Here is a 17,192-nt window from a genome sequence, read left to right as displayed (position 1 = left end):
CCGTGAGGTTAAAACTTAGGCAGCCGAAACACATGGCGGGCATAAAATCATCCTTTACAAATATCAAATTCTACTTAGAAGCTTCCATTATCATCATCTGCTCGTGCAGCTTTACAAAGAGAGAGAGGGAACTTTCGCCAAGGCCAACGACGCATCCGAAGTCATGCGCACAAGCTTAAATCAAGTATTCATGATGCTTGTGTGAACCTTATAAATTCTCAGCAAGACATGTGGAGTCTCATGTTAAACTTCGAGGAGAAGCCCTGATACTTTTGGGGTGACTGCCGCCTACAACGTTAAGCTTTATACATACCCGTGTTCTAGTGATCAAAGCTTAATATTGAAAGGTATAAAGGCGCTGAAGCTTTAGCTTTTTCCTTTTCCTTCGAGCTTTCTTTTTTATCCCCTTTAATTCCTTCACATTGCCACTCAAGCTTCATACTTAGAGTCACGGCGCAAGATGACACCTGTCACGCACCACCCTGTTGCCGGTGGCCTTCCTGTCACCGCGCAAAGTCCTCTAAACCCGCAACGTGTGTCGAGTGGCCCTCCTATAGATGCATACATAAAGGCACGACGCGAGGCGGATTTGAACCTTCCATGGCACAAAACAACAGCACACCTCGAGAGGCTACAGATTCGCCTCGAGTCACAAATGGAGAGACAAATTGGAAGCGAGCCATTGATACCCGCACGGGGAAGATACCATTCTTTACTTACAAGACCTCAAAAGGATCAAGTATCTCACACTCCTTCCGAACCTTCGATGTTACAGAGACTGCCTGATGAAGTCCTCTTGATGATTGTCTCCTGCCTATCGGATCCAAATGACAGATCATCGCTCTTCGCCTTCTTCGCCCTCCGTCAGGTCTCTCGCCGATTTAGATGTCTATTGCAAGCAGATGACTTCATCACGCATCCTTTCTCCCGTGAAGAGTGCTGTCAACAGTGCTCAGATGGTTGTAATGATGAATACACATCACCAATCTGTCCACCGGGTGGTCGCCATTGCTTTGACTACAAGTCCGTTGGAGAGATGCACGCAATGGGAGGTGCACTTATGATCAAGGGGATATGGGGCGCTGGAGGATTTGGAGACTTCATCAGAAGTTACACCACGTGCAAAGACTGCCAGGAAAGTCGACAAGGCAGGATAAAGGCAGGATACTCGACGACTTGCAAATTTGCGCCTTGTGACTCCCAAGAATACCTTCATTGCCACTCCTGCGATGCGGATCACCCTTCCTCGTGCTTTTCCAAAGACCAAGCAAAGGTGCCGGAGGGACGAGCCTGCATTGCAAATGAGAGCTATATCCGAATTTGCGAACACAAAACACTCACCCGAGCCGACATAAAACTTCTTTTGCCAGATGAGGTGCCTGAATGTAGGCCGGTGTTCCTAACGAGCTGTGGCCATCCCGAGCACAAGGTAACATGTAACGACAACTTCGATTATGCCGATCAGATCCCGAGGGTATTTGCTACAAACCCTGACGGCCTTGGTATTATGCTACATATACTATGGCAAGGGCATTCGGGTAGCGATCGATCTATCCTCCACCAAAGCGGCTATCTACACCGGCATAAACTCAACGACGCACTCCGAAAGATCAGGCAGAATGGAGGGAACCTGTTTCTACCAAAAATTGGCCCTAATACGTTACCTGAATGGAACGTAATCTCCGAAATCGACCGATCTGAGGTGGTCTCATCAGAAGAAGACCTTCTCAAGCTCCGTGGTGGCTGGGGCTACATGAATCGCCAACGACGACACAACTTGGCTTTTCTAGGTCCTGAAAGGATAGTATGTGGTCACTGTAGATACGACAAGAGCTGTATCGTTGTCAAATACCATCGAAAGATACTCTTCTCGAATCCGTACTCGAGCTGGGCGCCTCACGAGTGGTTTCATGCTATGGACAGGAAGTCATACGTATACAATGGACCTGCTGGTGTGCCAGAGACTTGCGTTATTGGCACGTGCCGTAACAGCTATGTGGGCAAAGAAGATCAAGCAGATCAGTGGCCACAAAGCGTTAATGTGCGCTGTGCAAAACACTATGTTATGAATGGGGAAAATAGGCGCGAATTAGTGGTTCAAGAGAAGCAGTCCCGCCAGAATAATGGACGACTACTTGAATCATGCGAGGATCATGATGTTGAGAAGCCTGAAGAAGCTCTCGCCCCAAGAGAACAACCTGCCCGCTTTAGCTTATACGGTTCACGAGGGCCATGTTTCAGCATTGGCAATATGGACGAGCTGGGTTCTCGAGCGATTGAGACCCAACTCTCTGGAAATTATGGAACTCATCACAAGCACAACTGTTAGTATAGTCGCATATCATGTTGAGGCACCAAAAGTGCAACTAGATATAGTCCGGATGTAATTGATAATGCCCCGTAGTTGAAAATATCATCAACTTCTCGAGATCGCTCCACTTATTCCTCGGGCTTTTGACCGTATACGGTGGTTCTGTATAGATATAAATTAGCCTCAACAGAAAAGTTTTCAAGATTGCTGAGGACGTACACCAACACGTATGAGTGAAGCTTTGGGTTCAGTAGCTCTTTACGCATCTCCACGAGGAAGACCTGCGCTTTTTCATACTCCCACTAGAGTTCAACTTGTTAGCTTATTCGTAAAATAACATGAAACAAAGACATACTCCTAAAAGCTCTGTCAAGCTGCGGATGGAGAAGCCTTCCAGTCCCTGTAGCAAGAACTGTCGGTTCCATGCACCCCACTGTTTGAGATCCTTGTCTTTCGCCCAGGTACCGATAGGCACTTTGACCTTCTTCTCGGTGATGTTCTTCAACCCTGCCTTTTCGAAAACGTCGGCGGGGTTCCAGAAGAAGGGGTTGCCGACTTTCTCTGCTACTTGATTAAAGATTTTGACCCAAGTTTTGAGCGGAGATTCGGGGCTCATGGTGTCATCGTCAGCCCTGGCGTCTCCCCAGAGTTCAACATGCTCGATCCAGCCACCTGGTTTGAGATGTCTATATAATGTTAGAGATGGACTTGTATAGATGAAATGGAGTGTAGGATCTACCTCTGGGCCTTTTTGAGGAGCTCTGTCCAGTCTGGGACGGTCCCTGTCATGTAGCGAATGTGAATAAAGTCAAAATGGTTCTCGGGAAACGTCCATTCTTTGTTAATATCGTCAACTTCGAATCTGCAGTTGGGCGGGATGAAGTTTGGTTGGATCGGCGAGAGATCAACGCCGATGACTTCAGCTGATGGGTGCAGGTCTGCCATATCACTGATCTCATCAGTACATTTGAGGCACTCTGCCAGTACCACAGTGACTCACATGGCCCAAATACCAGTGCCGCAGCCAACATCAAGTACATTCTGCAATAGTCAGTATATAAGGATATGGCCAGATAGGTGGCAACAAACCTGTGGGTTCTTGCCGATCGGAGCTTCATACAGCTTACCGTCGAGGACTGCACGAAACAACTCGTGACTGAGATTTGTTAGAAAGAGTGAAAATAAACCGTTTAGAGGTAAGACTTGCATTAAATCTTCGGCCTCTTGCTGACGATCGTCATTCGCTCCCCTAATTGTGTGAGCAATAATTAGTACCTCCGAATTGTGAGGGCTCACCAGTAGGTTCCATCGCCATATGCATGGAAGCGTCTACCATGAACCCACTTGTAGTTCAAAATAGACGAACGCAGGGACTCAGTATCACTGAGATCCGTTCTGGGCCATATTAGCGAAGCCTACCCCGGTGTCAGTGCATGTCATCTTACGACAAAGAATACGCAGAGTCAGAATCAGTATCCTGAAAGAGTACATCAGCAGGGGAGCAGAAACTACACAAAAGGTTATGACTGACAGGTTGAATGAATCCATCTCGTGCCAGCTGCGCGGGGTTCTCAGCCTCCACAGCCTCAGGCGGAGACCGAGGAGACTTGTCAGGAGACTTTGGCGAAGACATCGCGAAAAGGGAGGATAAGCGAAAAAGGCCAAGAGATCTGGGATCTGACAGGTAAATCTGTTGGTCTCAGTCTGACTGCAGCTTGCAGAAAGGTAAAACGGTTGGTTTGTGACAGAAGAAAACTCAGATGGCGGTCAAATTATTTATCTCGCATTGCCTGACTCCCCCACCTATTTCATGCATGGGTGAAGTGTTCTGTGGGGAGGAGGTGCATTGTGAATGGGCCATGGGAGTTGCGAAACGACCCTGCCATTGCGATGATCTTATCCATTTTCATCAACAACCCCATACTTGCATCTTTACCTTGGTGTTGACTGAGAGCACAATGATAGAGATTCAGAGATGAGGGCTCAAAGCAAATTGGTATTAGATTGATAGATGCGAGTGCCATGATATACAGTAACGTAAAAGGATTTATAACTAATGCCTACAATTCCTGACGGTCGAATTTACGCATCTTGTTTCGGCAATATCAGGCTTGCAGGTATTCCCATGCTTGCACAGCATTGGAGGTGGATGCCGAAACAAGAGGGAAAGTTGCCAAATCATTCAAAGAGTAAGTATTTATCGCCAACTATTGTTTTATGTCTCATCTATACGAGATCGCCAGCTTTTAAAATGGAACAAAGACTTCCAAGCTTACCTGCATTGCGATTGCTAAAAAAGCTTTTGTTTCTGAAAATGTTTATTTATTTCGCATGCACTCAACCCAGGAGAATAGCCTTCGTCATCTTTTGGAATATGGTCAGTATACATAGCTTTAGAGGAGTGAGGATACATACCCGATTCATCATCATCACTTCCGGCAGAGTCGTCATCCTCGTCACTTCCATCATCCTCATCATCTGTTTCATAATAAGGGTTCCAATGCTCTTCTGTTGGTCAGTACTTGTCTTCAAGTGGATTTACTTACATACCTAAGCTGTGCACTTCCTGTAGCAAGGCAAGGAAGATGCTGTTATAGTAGCTGCCGAGGATAGCGAGTATGAAGACGCCGATATAGCAGATGATGTATTCTATAGCCATGATGAAGTCGTACGGCTCTTCAGGGCAGAGTATTAATTTATTTCCGAGATTTGGAGAGAATGGGAGAAGGATGAGAAGAGCTGAGTGAAGTTATTGTTGAGAGTTTGGCGTACTTCAAAGGTAAAGAGAAAAGATAAAAAAGGATGAAATGACAAGTCATAGAGGGGAATGGCAATTTATATAAGTGACTACGTGGAGTTCCACGTTCGAAAGGATAATTAGGGTCTGACAAGGACAGAGATTCCAGCATATGAGTGTCCTCAGAAGGGGTCTCATTGGCAAATTCAGAATCCAATTGCAAGGTTTTCCAACGAGCTACCTTTAATCTGAGGATCGATGTAGCCACTTAGAATGACACACCTAGGCTTAAGTATCAATCTAAGTGCATCCGATAACCCTTACCAGCCATCCGCCACCTATCTTGATGCTAATCAGAAGTTTCTTCCTTAGGCTACTAGAATGACTGGCGAACAAATTTAAATTTGAATCATGACTCGCTCATGTGACCCCACCAGTCTTCGGTCAATTGTGTGGGAAGTTAGAATGTTGCCTGAACTGTGTTTATGAGAGTGGCATTCAACTTACTCGCCTCCACCAAATGTTGGCCAATGTGTGTTTATCGTGCGAGGTGCGTGATGTGAGCCATCAGCTGTGGCGTCTATCAACTCAAAACAACACTCTTATCAAAGTCAGTCCGGGCAGTATACCAGCTATCCAGCACAATTTCCCAAGAGAGTGCTATGGTACGCTTCGACCACTTTGAGAAATAGGGCTGATGGCGGGGTGCATACAGAGCGCCAAACGTCATCCGCGCGAGAGATAGACTTAATAACATCTGCACTACTACAGTAGGAGTTGAAGCTGACTGCAAGTATGCACTACAACAGGCACGTGCCAGCATTCTTTACCAATGATACCGTCATGCAGAATCGGGTCAACACATCCAAAGATTTCATATACGTCATTTACCTCACCCTTCGATTCTGAACGGCTTGGCCATACCCCATTCCCAAAATGCACAATGAATTACCTTGACACTCACTAAGACTCATAGAATGAGAGAAGTACAAACCGTGGTCTTTGTGGTTGACCCTTATCATCTGCTAGCCTAAGACAAGGGAAATTACAAGAGTTTAAGAATGACATGTCTCAGAAAACCATCGCTTATCGGGAATGAGGCCTTCAGCCCTGAAAGTGGCTCATTTTCATGATGACATGTGCCATGAAAAATATGTCGGCAACAAGCCACTTCATTAAGCTGTCTGAATGCCGCACTCGTGACAAGAACCATTCTCGCTTTATTTCCAAACATGACTCAATTCACTACGAAGAGTCTACCTCGTCCTCAATGATAGATTCATCACTGTATACAGTAGTCTCAAGCGGCAGTCATATCTTGTTCGGAGGATTGATACGATGTCCCTATGGTGATACTGAGACACATAGCAGTGGACGCCACGTCCATGTCGATCATCCAAGAAAAGAAATATGAGGAAAAGAGGCGGGGAATTTTCAAGTTCGGAACTCGCACCGATTATGCCCATCATAAGCAGCCAAAAGCAAGATCCTAGGCAGCAAATGCGCCCATGTGTTGTTTGAGTGTTCATGACGTTTGTGGCCTGGGGGCTGAAGCCGCTTTGAACCCCTCACCCTTATCACTGTGCCGATCATAAATATGGCCTGGCTCGCCCGAATTTGCGAATACCAAATGCTTAACAATGAGTGATATCGCTGCCATGCTGGGAGTAAACGCCACTGTCGAAGCCGTGGACACCAAGAATCCGGCTTTGGCAGTGCACAATCACATCTTGGTCCGCGTCGTGGGGACGTGTTTGGTTATATATATAGCTTGGCAATACTTATTGAGAATTGGCGCGCTATGGAATTCTCATTCAGAACCTCCAATGCTGCCGTATTGGATCCCTGGTAAGAGCTCGTCTCCTTTCAGTCAAATATCTAACACAAACTTGCAGGCATTGGCCACAATATTTCATTTTTCAGAGATGTCGAGAAACTATTGGTTGCTGCAAGGTCAGTACTCATGGGGTTGTCTATACCACTAGTGCTCATCATCATCAAGATCGTATTTTCGGATCCCTGCGCAGCCCTTCAGCGTCTTAATCGGTAGTCGTCGGATGTACGTGATTCTTGACCCTCGCGATATTTCCGAGACCCATCAGAAAACTAAAGAGATGCATTTTGATGCCTACATCGACAAGTTCATGCAATATGTCTCGGTCTCCGAGAAAGCCAGAGATATCCTATGGGGGACTACCGTTACCGAGACCTCTTTGTCAGTTCCTAATTCTCTTCGATCATGGATACGTGCAGATATGACCGGAACTTCATCCCGAAAGTTCTACAATGAATCCTTATCAGAGCTCAACAGCGTCATGCAACAAGGTAGTCCCTTCACAACAGGGAAGAGTAACGAACACGACATGTTTAAGTGGACGAGCGACATTATCGTCAGAGTTTCTACGAGGAACTTTTTCGGTACTGCTCTTATTGAGAATTCACCTGGACTTGTCGATGACTTTCGCAAATTCAATCGCCAGACATGGAAGCTACTCTACAAATACCCAAGATTCCTCTCAAGATCAGCTTACGACTCGAGAGACGCGGCTATCGATGCTCTAAAACGGTATTTCGAGATGCCACAGGAACAAAGACGAGATGCGGCTCCGTTTGTGATAAAGGCTGAGGATGAGATGCGAAAGCATGGGATAAGCAACAGGGATATTGCTGCAGTTCTGTTCAAGCTATACTGGGCGTGAGTAGATGAAGCTGTGTCTGACCCAAAACTGAGATCGTGCAGCATTAACGGAAACCCATCTGTCTTTGCGTTCTGGCTTCTAGCCAGAACTCTATACACACCTCATCTCAAGGAGGACATCAAAAGGGAGGTCGCCCCAGCTTTCAAGAATGGTATTCACCAGCAACCTGACGTGGAATATCTCAAAGGATGCCCTAAGCTCAACGCGACATACTACGAAACAATGCGACTCCACAGCAGTTCATCCAGCTTTCGACGCGTCGTCCAAGACACGACAGTCGCTGGTTTCGAACTCAAAGCCGGCAACGATGTGATGATGCCTTATCGACAACTCCACCTGAACACAAAATACTTTGGCGAAAGTGCGGAGCAATTCGATATTGACAGATTCGTCCAGAACCCGAAGTTGCATTACGCGAGAACGTACAATCCATTTGGTGGAGGTACGACATTATGTCCAGGAAGGCTTTTGGCACGACAGATGGATTTGGTTTATCTTGCGATCCTTGTCACGCGGTATGACATTCAGGCTGTTGGGGGATGTGAGAGCCAGCCTTTTCCGGAGGGGAATGATAAGGTGCCGTCGCTGGGTATCATCTCTCCGAAACCGGGACATGATGTTAAGATCTCGGTCAGAGATGTTAGTGTAGACTAACAGCCAGGTACTTGTATGTATTGGAAGTTCTTGATTCAAGTTGCCACCTCAGACCACTATTAAATCACTCATCTCTTCAATGTAACCCTGAGCAGCATCCAGACCGAGCAGAACTAGACAACCCACCACTTCTCACAAGGCCCCTGCTCAAAGTCTCCAATAAACAAGCTTAATCAGTTTAAGACGCGGCTGGATGCAACATCTCCAACCCTTAATTTTCAGCTCTGCGTACCCCTGTAACTATGGCGCTTCTTGGCACCACGACTATCACCCCCCGACGAATCATGATCAGCGACAGACGAGCTGGCGTCAATATTGGCGGTGTCCAGACCTTGCCCTTGGGAGGAAATGACCATATGCCGTGATATGCACTGGCTTTTTGTTCGCAGGGCTGAATGGGAGCATGTTGGGCTGAACAGGTAGTCGCGCGACTTATAAACTGATTCAAATACAAGGACTTGTTCAACAAAGCTGCACTCTGTAAAACGTTACTCAAGTCCAATTTCTTACTGTAAAAATGGTTTACGGCGATAAAAATGCACCAAACTGTCAAGTCCCGACGGGACTCAGCTCGCTCCCCCGCAAAGACTGCAATGCCACTATTCTCATACTCCTACCTTTCATCGTCAATCATCTCTCGGCGATAGTCACGCACCTCACGCTCGGTAATCGCAAAGCAAGAAATAAGTTGAGGTTCTGGGACTACAACCATCTCAACGGGTCACCAAAAGAGGCCTTATCATGGACGCCCTATAACACTCTGGCGACCATTGCCATGACGGTGGTGCAATGCGTTGTTAGCGCCGTGGCTGTTAAAGCTTCCGGGCTGAATGTCAGCATCGGGCCGCTTATCATGTTCTACCTGACCAAGCCTCGTGTTGGGTGGGTGGTTGTCATGTTATCAGCTTGCTTTTACGAACCTCTCACCGATACAGCCACTGATATACTCTTTCAAGACTGTGTGCTCGGTGTCTTGGCACTCCCCGGTGCGCTCATGTTCTTGAAAGTCAGTGGTTTTGGGGACATGCCCAACGGCTGTGACGAATATGATTTTTTCTTCGACGACAATAATGACTATGGTACAAATATGGATGCTTATGGTACAAATGTTGACGCCAATCTCTTCCTGTGCAGTGGCTCAAGTAGCCTTGTCGCATGCGGTGCGATCCTTTTGTTTGTTGGTATTTCCATGCTTTGGAAACGTCGCTTTCTCAAGAGGCGACTCGGTCTATTAGCTATGATCCCTTGCACGGGCGCATTCGTGTCTGCGTGGGTTCTCTGGATCGGTAAGACCACCAATGATGTTGCGGTGATTGAAAGCTAATAGGATTAATAGGCTTTGACTATGCTGTCATGAATGGAGACTTTTGCATTTCTGGGTCGGCTATCGGAACAGTATCTGCTATATCCATCATTTTCCCCATTCTGAACGGTCTTTTACGTGGCTGGATTGGATATCCTGGTGGAGGCTACTATCCGTATTGAGTTGTCGTCTGTATTTTGAGTTGTATATTGCCCAATCGACATTGTTTATTGAGGGAATACTTTATGGTTGAAAGGCTAAATCATTTTCGCTGAACACAGATGTTTGTGAAACACAAGTGTCTGGCTACGTCACACGAGCTGAGAATCTTGCTTATGAAAACTTTTCTGAAGCTGCACACCAGCATAATTTCTAATCTCTTATCTCTCTGCACAACTCGGCGTCTCTCAAGACTCTCATTGGGCCTCGCTCGGACATCCTGTACAACTCAAGTGAGACATTGCCTCGTGATCGACAGCGCATCAGAATGAGGGGGTCCAGATCTCCCAGTCTTCATTTTCTTTCCCGCGATCCTCCATTTTCCATCAAGCGGCTTCAAGTGTTAGTTTTACAGTTTGATTTGTCGTGCAAATCTTGTTGATAGCAGCTTTCTCGACGTAGCGACCACCAACCGAATTTGAAGCCTTGTCCCTCGTATCACAAACGTGCCAAAATGTCGCGTGCTTCCTCAAGCACAGCCAGCAATGACGATGCTCTTGAGCTTGAAGCGGCTGGCTACGTCCAAGCCATGCCGCGCCGCTTCTCGCTCTGGTCCTTAGGCGCACTGTCATTCACATTGACCTGTACATGGCTCGGAACCGGATCTTCAATCGGGATCAGTTTAACTGAAGCGTCTTCAACTGGGACTTTATGGTCGTTACCTATCGCCGGCGTGATGACTACCATCGTCTCGCTGGGTATGGCCGAGCTCGCATCCGCGTATCCTGTTGCTGGAGCACAGTACTATTGGTCTTTTATGGTTGCGCGAGATGACTACAAACCCTTTGCATCATATCTGTTAGTACCAGAATTTAGTTATACGTTTGATGTACTGACGTGGTTGACAGAAATGGCTGGATGAGTGTCATCGGGTGGTGGCTTGCTTCAAGCTCAGTCTCCAACTTCGTCTCATCCATGATCCTCGACATCGTCGGCGCATGGTATCCAGACTGGGACCAAAAGCGATGGCACCAATATTTGATATACGTAGCTCTCATTTGGATCGCCACAGCCGCCAATATCTTCACAGCGCAGTGGATTCCTCTTTTCAACAAGATGGTCTTCATCCTATCAGTCCTGACTCTCAGCGCCACGACGATAACACTCTTCGTCGTCACGAAGGATCACGCGTCAGCGGAATTCATCTTTACCGATACTACTAACCGAACTGGCTGGTCCAGTGACGGATTCGCATTCATGTTAGCGGTAGGCAATGCCGTTTATGCATTTCTAGGCAGCGATTGCGGAGCTCATCTTTGTGAAGAGATACCCAATCCAGCCAAGAACGTGCCCAAGGTCATAATCTATCCGTTGCTCATGGGCTTACTAACCGCGTTTCCTTTTGCAACGTCTCTCATGTACGCGATCTCTGATTTGCCAGCCGTACTCAACACGACGACTGGGTTGCCGCTGTTTGAGATTTATTATCAGGGCACAGGGTCTCGACCAGCTGCCTCAGTGCTGATGTCGCTGTTCGCCTTCTGTTTCTTCGCCAATCTTGTGGCTAATGGTAAGTCTCCTTCTTGTGACGAAATCTGCGCTAACTCTATAGCGACAACTTCGTCACGCACGCTCTGGGCCGTTTCGCGTGACGGCGCCTTGCCATACTCACAATTCTGGGGTCGCGTTCATTCAAAGTTCCAAGTTCCTGTCAACGCACTCCTTCTTTCTGCTGTCTTCATTACTGTTAGTAGATGTCTCCGAATTATGCGCTTTTGGTCTCACTCACAATTTCTTCTAGCTGTACGGTCTTATCTTCCTCGGTTCTTCAACCGCTTTTTCTGCCATGGTTAGCGCCGCCATCATCTTTCTACAAACTTCCTGCGTCATTCCCCAAGCCGTCCTCCTTTACCGAGGACGTGATCGTGTCTTGCCAATTCGATACTTCAGTCTCGGCAGATACGGCGCTGCCATCAATGGAATCTCAGTCGCATGGGTAGTATTTCTCGATATTTTGTATTGCTTCCCGACTACCATGCCCGTCACGCCTGAGAACATGAGCTATGTGTCAGTCGTCTTCACTGGACTGGTAGCGTTTGTCATAGCCCTCTGGTTCACCACCAAAAAAGGCTCCTTCACGGGGCCTCAGATCAATCTGGATCTTCTGAATGCCAGACGCATGGCGGCTGTTCAGACTTTGGAGGGCACTCGCCCGACGGCTGAATACCATGCACTTCAAAATTCAGAGGTCGTGAAGGAGGATTAGGCTGCACAGTAACATTTACTCGTATCGTGAGTTTCCACGAACAACGGGTGACCGAATGTTGAACGTTACGATCTTACTCTGGCGACACACGTGTATCATCCTATTGGCTTAGGTTCCATAAGTGCCGTTATATATCTATTCAATACGAGGTTAACTGCAGCTCTAAGGATCATTCTTGATCGACTAGTCTGTGGCTGAATAGAAGCTTACTTCCAATACAACGTAGCATACCAAAAAAACTCGCACTGCCTTCCCAACCAGGCAATCCCCGACCCTAGTGGGGTTATAACTGTAGCATTATTGTTTTCACACCGCAAAAAACACAATAACTCCACATCGTGAAAGAATTCTCCGGTCCCTCGGGTGTCAGCCTTAGGCCTCATAGGGCGCTAATGATACGACTTTTCGAGTCATTCGGGAAGCGGAAATATTTGTCTGATCCACCTGTGCCACTCCGTGCCTCATGCCAAGACGTTCGGTTATTTCTACAAACGAACCAACCCTACCTTGGCGATGATCGTTATTGGTGAGAATGTGATTTTCAGGGGACTTTTTGTCGGCGCGGGCGGCAGCAGCCTAGTTTGCCCTGCATTAGTGCTACGAGAATGGGATGGGCATAGGCTTTGAGACATAATTTTTGCTCGGCGAGGTTGAATCGGAACATAATACTCATGATGAAGATCTATATAAAGCGGACAGATTTCTGTGATCAGTGGACAATTTCTTAAGGTCATTCAGCCATTCAAAGGACAAGCAAACAACCAATTCAATATCAATAGCTTGACCGTCAAAATGAAGTTCTCTACCATCGCAACTCTTCTTTCTACCAGTGCAGGTGCCCTCGCCGCCGCTCCCAGCACTACAGCCAAGAAGGCCACAGCCATTGAGTCCATCAAGGGCGACAACGGCATCACCACTCCCCTTCCCATCCAGCCCGGAATGGTCGACAACTGCGACGCCTTCTACTACGTCAAGCCCGGCGACAACTGTCTCATCATCTCCGCCCAATTCGGTATCTCCTTTGACCAATTTAAGGAATGGAACCCCACCGTCGGCAAGGACTGCCTGAGCCTCTGGGCCGACGCCAATGTCTGCGTCCGGACCATTGGCTTTGAGTACCCCGAAATTGCTGCTTGTTACGGTAATGAGGATATTCTTCCTTGGGGAAGCAACAAGGTTGCTGCTGCGAAGGCTGCTACTGATTGGTGTAGCAATGGCGCGCAAGGTGTTTACAACATTGGTGAGAAGAGGACCAAGTGTGTTGATGCGCCGTCGGGTGATGGCAAGTTCATCTTTGAGATCTACAATGAGTGGGGAATTCGACAGGGGCTTCCTTCCAAGGAGTGTCAGAGAAACCTCCTTCTTCCCATCTCCAAGTGCCCTGAAGGAGGCCAGGGACGCATGAAGAGCTGGCACACTGAGTAAGTCTTCCCAATGACACCCGCCAATGAGTTATGCTAACACTCTATAGGACTACTCTTGAGAAGGGCAAGTGCTAAATCGTGGACATATATTCTTTATTGACGATTGCTTGAGAGCACCCTATCTCCTCCATGTTCTCCATCAGGAGCTGCTCTGAGCACACCCAGTCTATTGAGACAAAGCAGCGATGATCCGTCGACTATATCTCTTAGATAGAGGCTTCCCATCTTCATAGTATATAATATAATATTTTTTATTGCCTGTCAAACCTAGTGCCCCTTCTTTTTTTATATCAGACTATTTGCATAATTGTAGCGTTACCCATGAACTCAAAATTCCACCTTTCGTTCATTGGAGCTGAAATTACGAAGTTTAGCTGCTGGCCTTCGACAGACGCAATATTTGGAATGAATCGGCGTCTGCGTGTAATCTTTAATCGGCTTGAGGTCGAGCCATCGGCAATCCAATTGGAATATATCGCCTATGTGGAATGGAAGCATGGCTCTGATAAGCTCCTTGAGATAAGCAGTTCGTGGCCTTGTGCAGGGAAGGTCCAGCCGAACGCGGGACACATATCAATCACCGCCTGACATCAATACTCCATCATGAGCGATACCAACATCTGGTTGAGATTGCCCTCAATCTTGCCACTTTTAGAAGGTAGCTTACACATTTCCCAGTCTGCCATCCGGATATGCAAGCCTTTTTTATTCTCCACCGCGCTATTACGTTCCAATGGCCATCTTGCAAGCAGACTATGCTCATGAGAGACTAGTGAAGCTCGAAGGATCAGGCTCCATCGTAAATCCGGGGCAACGATAGGAGTTAGTGTGCTTTTTATCTCTACTAGTCGTTACCCCAGATTCCAGAGAGGCGCTTTTTAGCGACTATCAGATGTGGCTGTTATCAGGCGATCTACTTCCTCGCTTGGACCTTCATTGTCGTATCCAAGCTGATATCAACAAACAGCCAACTGATAAGCCACCTCGGAATGAATCGTCCGGAGATCGCAACCAATGCATACCAGCGCTGGAGTATATAAATGACCCTCTTGGCACCTTCAATTCCTTCTCCTTTCCTAGTCAGTGGAGGCTATCAACATAGACCAGATTCTTGATCATGGCTCTGCAGATCGATCGTGAGTCGGTTCCAGGAACTGAACAGCTCATTGACGGTATGCAAGCACATTCACATTGGTATGAACAACAGCTAACAAAAGCGAAAGTCAATCACAAGTTGGACAACGGCGATCATGTCGGACAGTCTGACATTGTACTCATCCCGAAGCCAACAAGCTGTGGAAGCGATCCACTCGTGAGTCGCGTTGGAAACCCGTTCCCATACATTACTGACAGTCCTATAGACATGGTCCAATAGAAAGAAATACTATCAGCTACTTCTAGTCGCTCTATATGCCTGCGCCTTTTCATTCGGTGAAAACACCCTTGGAGGTAAGCCTTGTGTTGGGGGTAACTCCTCGTTCGTCAATGCTGACATGATAATAGCGGCTTGGACTACTGTCAGTAAAGACACGGGTGTCTCTCTGACAAATATGAACGGCGGTAGCGCTTTGAACTATCTTCTTCTGGTATGTTAGATCTCATCTCTCTCGATTCCTACTACTCATCACGTGTCAAGGGCTTCGTCAACATTTGGTGGATGCCCACTGCAAATATCTTTGGTCGAAAGCTAGTATTCCTTGCTACAACGTGTCTTTGTCTCGCTACTGGCTTCTGGCTTGCCGCTATTGCGGGAACTGTCCAATGGATGCTCAACATGATCGTAAATGGAATCGGGACATCTGCCTACCAAGCCATCATTCAACTTACTGTGTGTATCTGACTTGTATCACTAGCTATCGCAAGTCGCTAACTTGATATTTAGATCTTCGACATGTTCTTTGTTCATGAACGCGGTCGCATGCTTTCGGTCTATCTCTTTGCTCAGCAGCTTGGCTCCATGTAAGACCACCTTGATCAACATCAGCCGGGACTTCGTACTGACGTCATGATAGACTGGGTCTCATCTCTGGTGGTAGCATGTCAGATACCGTCGGATGGAGATGGTCACAGAACATCGTCGGCTTCATCTTCACGTTTGTACTGATTGCCTTCACGTTTACCTTTGAGGAGACACTCTTTCCTCGTTTCTTGTTCGCTAGATCACAATCGGCCCCACTCCCCTCGCAGCAGGATGAAGAAGTAGCAGAGAAATCTACTGAGAGAAAGAAGCTGGAACTCGGACCAGTTTCAAGCCAGGTCAATGGCGTTGTTGATGACTTTCCCAAGCGATCTTACCGACAGATCTTGAAACCGTGGGTGCGATATCCTCAAAACAAAACAACTTTCTGGCAATATTTCCGTCGTCCCTTTTTCCTTTGGGGCTTTCCCAACGTCGTGATTGTAGGCATCTCCTTCAAGCCTCCACTGTCCTTCACTGATCAAAAAAACTAGGCCGCGTTCATATATGCGTTCGGGGCCACCGCCGGAATCGTCTCCTTCAACACCATCTCCGAGATCCTGACGGAGCCGCCTTACAACTTTAGCACCACCAATACCGGTTTTGTCTTCTTCGCTGCTTTAGTAGGAGACGTCATCGGTTGGTCTATTGGTGTGCTAAGCGATCAAGTCGTCATTGCGTTGGCACGAAGAAATGGTGGCGTCAAGGAGCCTGAGATGCGGCTCTACACGCTTGTTCCTTGCTTCGTCTTCGCCGCCGTTGGCTACATGCTTTATGGCTGGGGTGCTCAGACGGAAGCTCACTGGATTACCATCGCCATCGGTATCGGCGCCATGATCTCACATCAGGTTGGGGCTTGCACGATTGCCACTGCATATGCGATGGACTGTTTCCCTGGAGTAAGTCATTTAACGGATTCCATATCAAGAAGAAGACTGATAATCCTAGATATCTGGAGAGCTAGTCGTTGTACTGGCTATGTGCTCCTCAATGGTCAATTTCGCCATCTCGTACTCTGTCCAGCCGTTTATCGAAGTGGCCGGCTATGGTTGGACTATGACTTGCTTTGGTATCATGGTCTTGCTGTCGGTTGTCGCCGCTCTTCCTCTCGTCGTTTTTGGAAAAAGATGGAGGGCCGCCAAAGGGCCGAGATACTACAAGTTTTTGGATGAGGTTGGGGGTTACACCGACTAGCACAAGTATCAGTCTGGGCTTACAGCCAGCTTGATCTCAGTTACAAAGGGGGTTAGCCAATTTCATCGCCACATTTAGAACTGATGATTAATTATCTAAAGTGCTAATCACGTCTCTAAGAAATATAGCTGAATCTTTCAATATACAGAAACTAAAGGCTATAGTTTTCTTTTATTCTCTAAAAAAAGAGAAGGGGTCAATCTCAACCACCACCCCTTTATCAAGTGGATCGACATAAGAATCTGAGCTGATAGGTCTTCGCCGCCATAGCCATAGATTGGCGATCTTGAGGAAGTCCTGCATCTGCAAGAAGACCCCTCGTCGTCGGCAGAGGCCCATAATCTGCCTACCAGTAATATCGTCGCCTCCCATACTGATCAAAGAGGAACGAAGGTGGGACTTGGGTAGGTAGGAGTTTAAATCCGTCTGCGACTAAGTAGTTAGAAACCTGGGCAACTGTATTTTTGGGACCTCTAATGCTCTTAGAC

The 17,192-nt window shown here is 47.3% G+C and overlaps 8 protein-coding genes across 8 annotated transcripts; 6 read left to right on the top strand and 2 right to left on the bottom strand.

Annotated features, from left to right (window-relative positions):
• Positions 1 to 460: 460 nt before the first annotated feature.
• Positions 461 to 2,329, top strand: FPRO_06956 (uncharacterized protein; the record flags this gene model as incomplete). Its single annotated transcript, XM_031228074.1, has 1 exon — positions 461 to 2,329. One exon carries the CDS (start codon positions 461 to 463, stop codon positions 2,327 to 2,329), a length of 1,869 nt encoding a protein of 622 aa, XP_031078446.1.
• A 110-nt stretch (positions 2,330 to 2,439) lies between these two features.
• Positions 2,440 to 3,944, bottom strand: FPRO_06957 (uncharacterized protein; the record flags this gene model as incomplete). Its single annotated transcript, XM_031228072.1, has 10 exons — positions 2,440 to 2,473; positions 2,531 to 2,613; positions 2,667 to 2,997; positions 3,051 to 3,260; positions 3,312 to 3,352; positions 3,401 to 3,467; positions 3,519 to 3,560; positions 3,608 to 3,706; positions 3,757 to 3,788; positions 3,843 to 3,944. 10 exons carry the CDS (start codon positions 3,942 to 3,944, stop codon positions 2,440 to 2,442), a joined length of 1,041 nt encoding a protein of 346 aa, XP_031078445.1.
• A 657-nt stretch (positions 3,945 to 4,601) lies between these two features.
• On the bottom strand, positions 4,602 to 4,970 carry FPRO_06958 (uncharacterized protein; the record flags this gene model as incomplete). Its single annotated transcript, XM_031228071.1, has 3 exons — positions 4,602 to 4,675; positions 4,727 to 4,816; positions 4,862 to 4,970. 3 exons carry the CDS (start codon positions 4,968 to 4,970, stop codon positions 4,602 to 4,604), a joined length of 273 nt encoding a protein of 90 aa, XP_031078444.1.
• A 1,718-nt stretch (positions 4,971 to 6,688) lies between these two features.
• FPRO_06959 (uncharacterized protein) lies at positions 6,689 to 8,401 on the top strand (the record flags this gene model as incomplete). The annotated part of the gene is made up of 4 exons (XM_031228070.1): positions 6,689 to 6,896; positions 6,944 to 7,001; positions 7,051 to 7,743; positions 7,789 to 8,401. 4 exons carry the CDS (start codon positions 6,689 to 6,691, stop codon positions 8,399 to 8,401), a joined length of 1,572 nt encoding a protein of 523 aa, XP_031078443.1.
• A 517-nt stretch (positions 8,402 to 8,918) lies between these two features.
• Positions 8,919 to 9,886, top strand: FPRO_06960 (uncharacterized protein; the record flags this gene model as incomplete). Its single annotated transcript, XM_031228069.1, has 2 exons — positions 8,919 to 9,687; positions 9,738 to 9,886. 2 exons carry the CDS (start codon positions 8,919 to 8,921, stop codon positions 9,884 to 9,886), a joined length of 918 nt encoding a protein of 305 aa, XP_031078442.1.
• Positions 9,887 to 10,377: 491 nt separating this feature from the next.
• On the top strand, positions 10,378 to 12,129 carry FPRO_06961 (uncharacterized protein; the record flags this gene model as incomplete). The annotated part of the gene is made up of 4 exons (XM_031228068.1): positions 10,378 to 10,721; positions 10,772 to 11,433; positions 11,476 to 11,609; positions 11,665 to 12,129. 4 exons carry the CDS (start codon positions 10,378 to 10,380, stop codon positions 12,127 to 12,129), a joined length of 1,605 nt encoding a protein of 534 aa, XP_031078441.1.
• A 792-nt stretch (positions 12,130 to 12,921) lies between these two features.
• FPRO_06962 (uncharacterized protein) lies at positions 12,922 to 13,628 on the top strand (the record flags this gene model as incomplete). Its single annotated transcript, XM_031228067.1, has 2 exons — positions 12,922 to 13,550; positions 13,601 to 13,628. The coding sequence occupies 2 exons, from the start codon at positions 12,922 to 12,924 to the stop codon at positions 13,626 to 13,628; spliced, it is 657 nt and encodes a 218-aa protein (XP_031078440.1).
• Positions 13,629 to 14,670: 1,042 nt separating this feature from the next.
• On the top strand, positions 14,671 to 16,704 carry FPRO_06963 (uncharacterized protein; the record flags this gene model as incomplete). The annotated part of the gene is made up of 9 exons (XM_031228066.1): positions 14,671 to 14,725; positions 14,777 to 14,865; positions 14,915 to 15,002; positions 15,057 to 15,139; positions 15,190 to 15,381; positions 15,436 to 15,512; positions 15,566 to 15,953; positions 16,005 to 16,409; positions 16,459 to 16,704. 9 exons carry the CDS (start codon positions 14,671 to 14,673, stop codon positions 16,702 to 16,704), a joined length of 1,623 nt encoding a protein of 540 aa, XP_031078439.1.
• Positions 16,705 to 17,192: the final 488 nt, after the last annotated feature.

The sequence above is a fragment of the Fusarium proliferatum genome (genome assembly GCF_900067095.1).
Source record: "Fusarium proliferatum ET1 genome assembly, contig: FPRO_scaffold003, whole genome shotgun sequence".
NCBI lineage: Eukaryota > Fungi > Ascomycota > Sordariomycetes > Hypocreales > Nectriaceae > Fusarium > Fusarium proliferatum.
The sequence above is the reverse complement of the archived record's forward strand: the minus strand, read 5'-3'. Positions and strand labels throughout refer to the sequence as shown.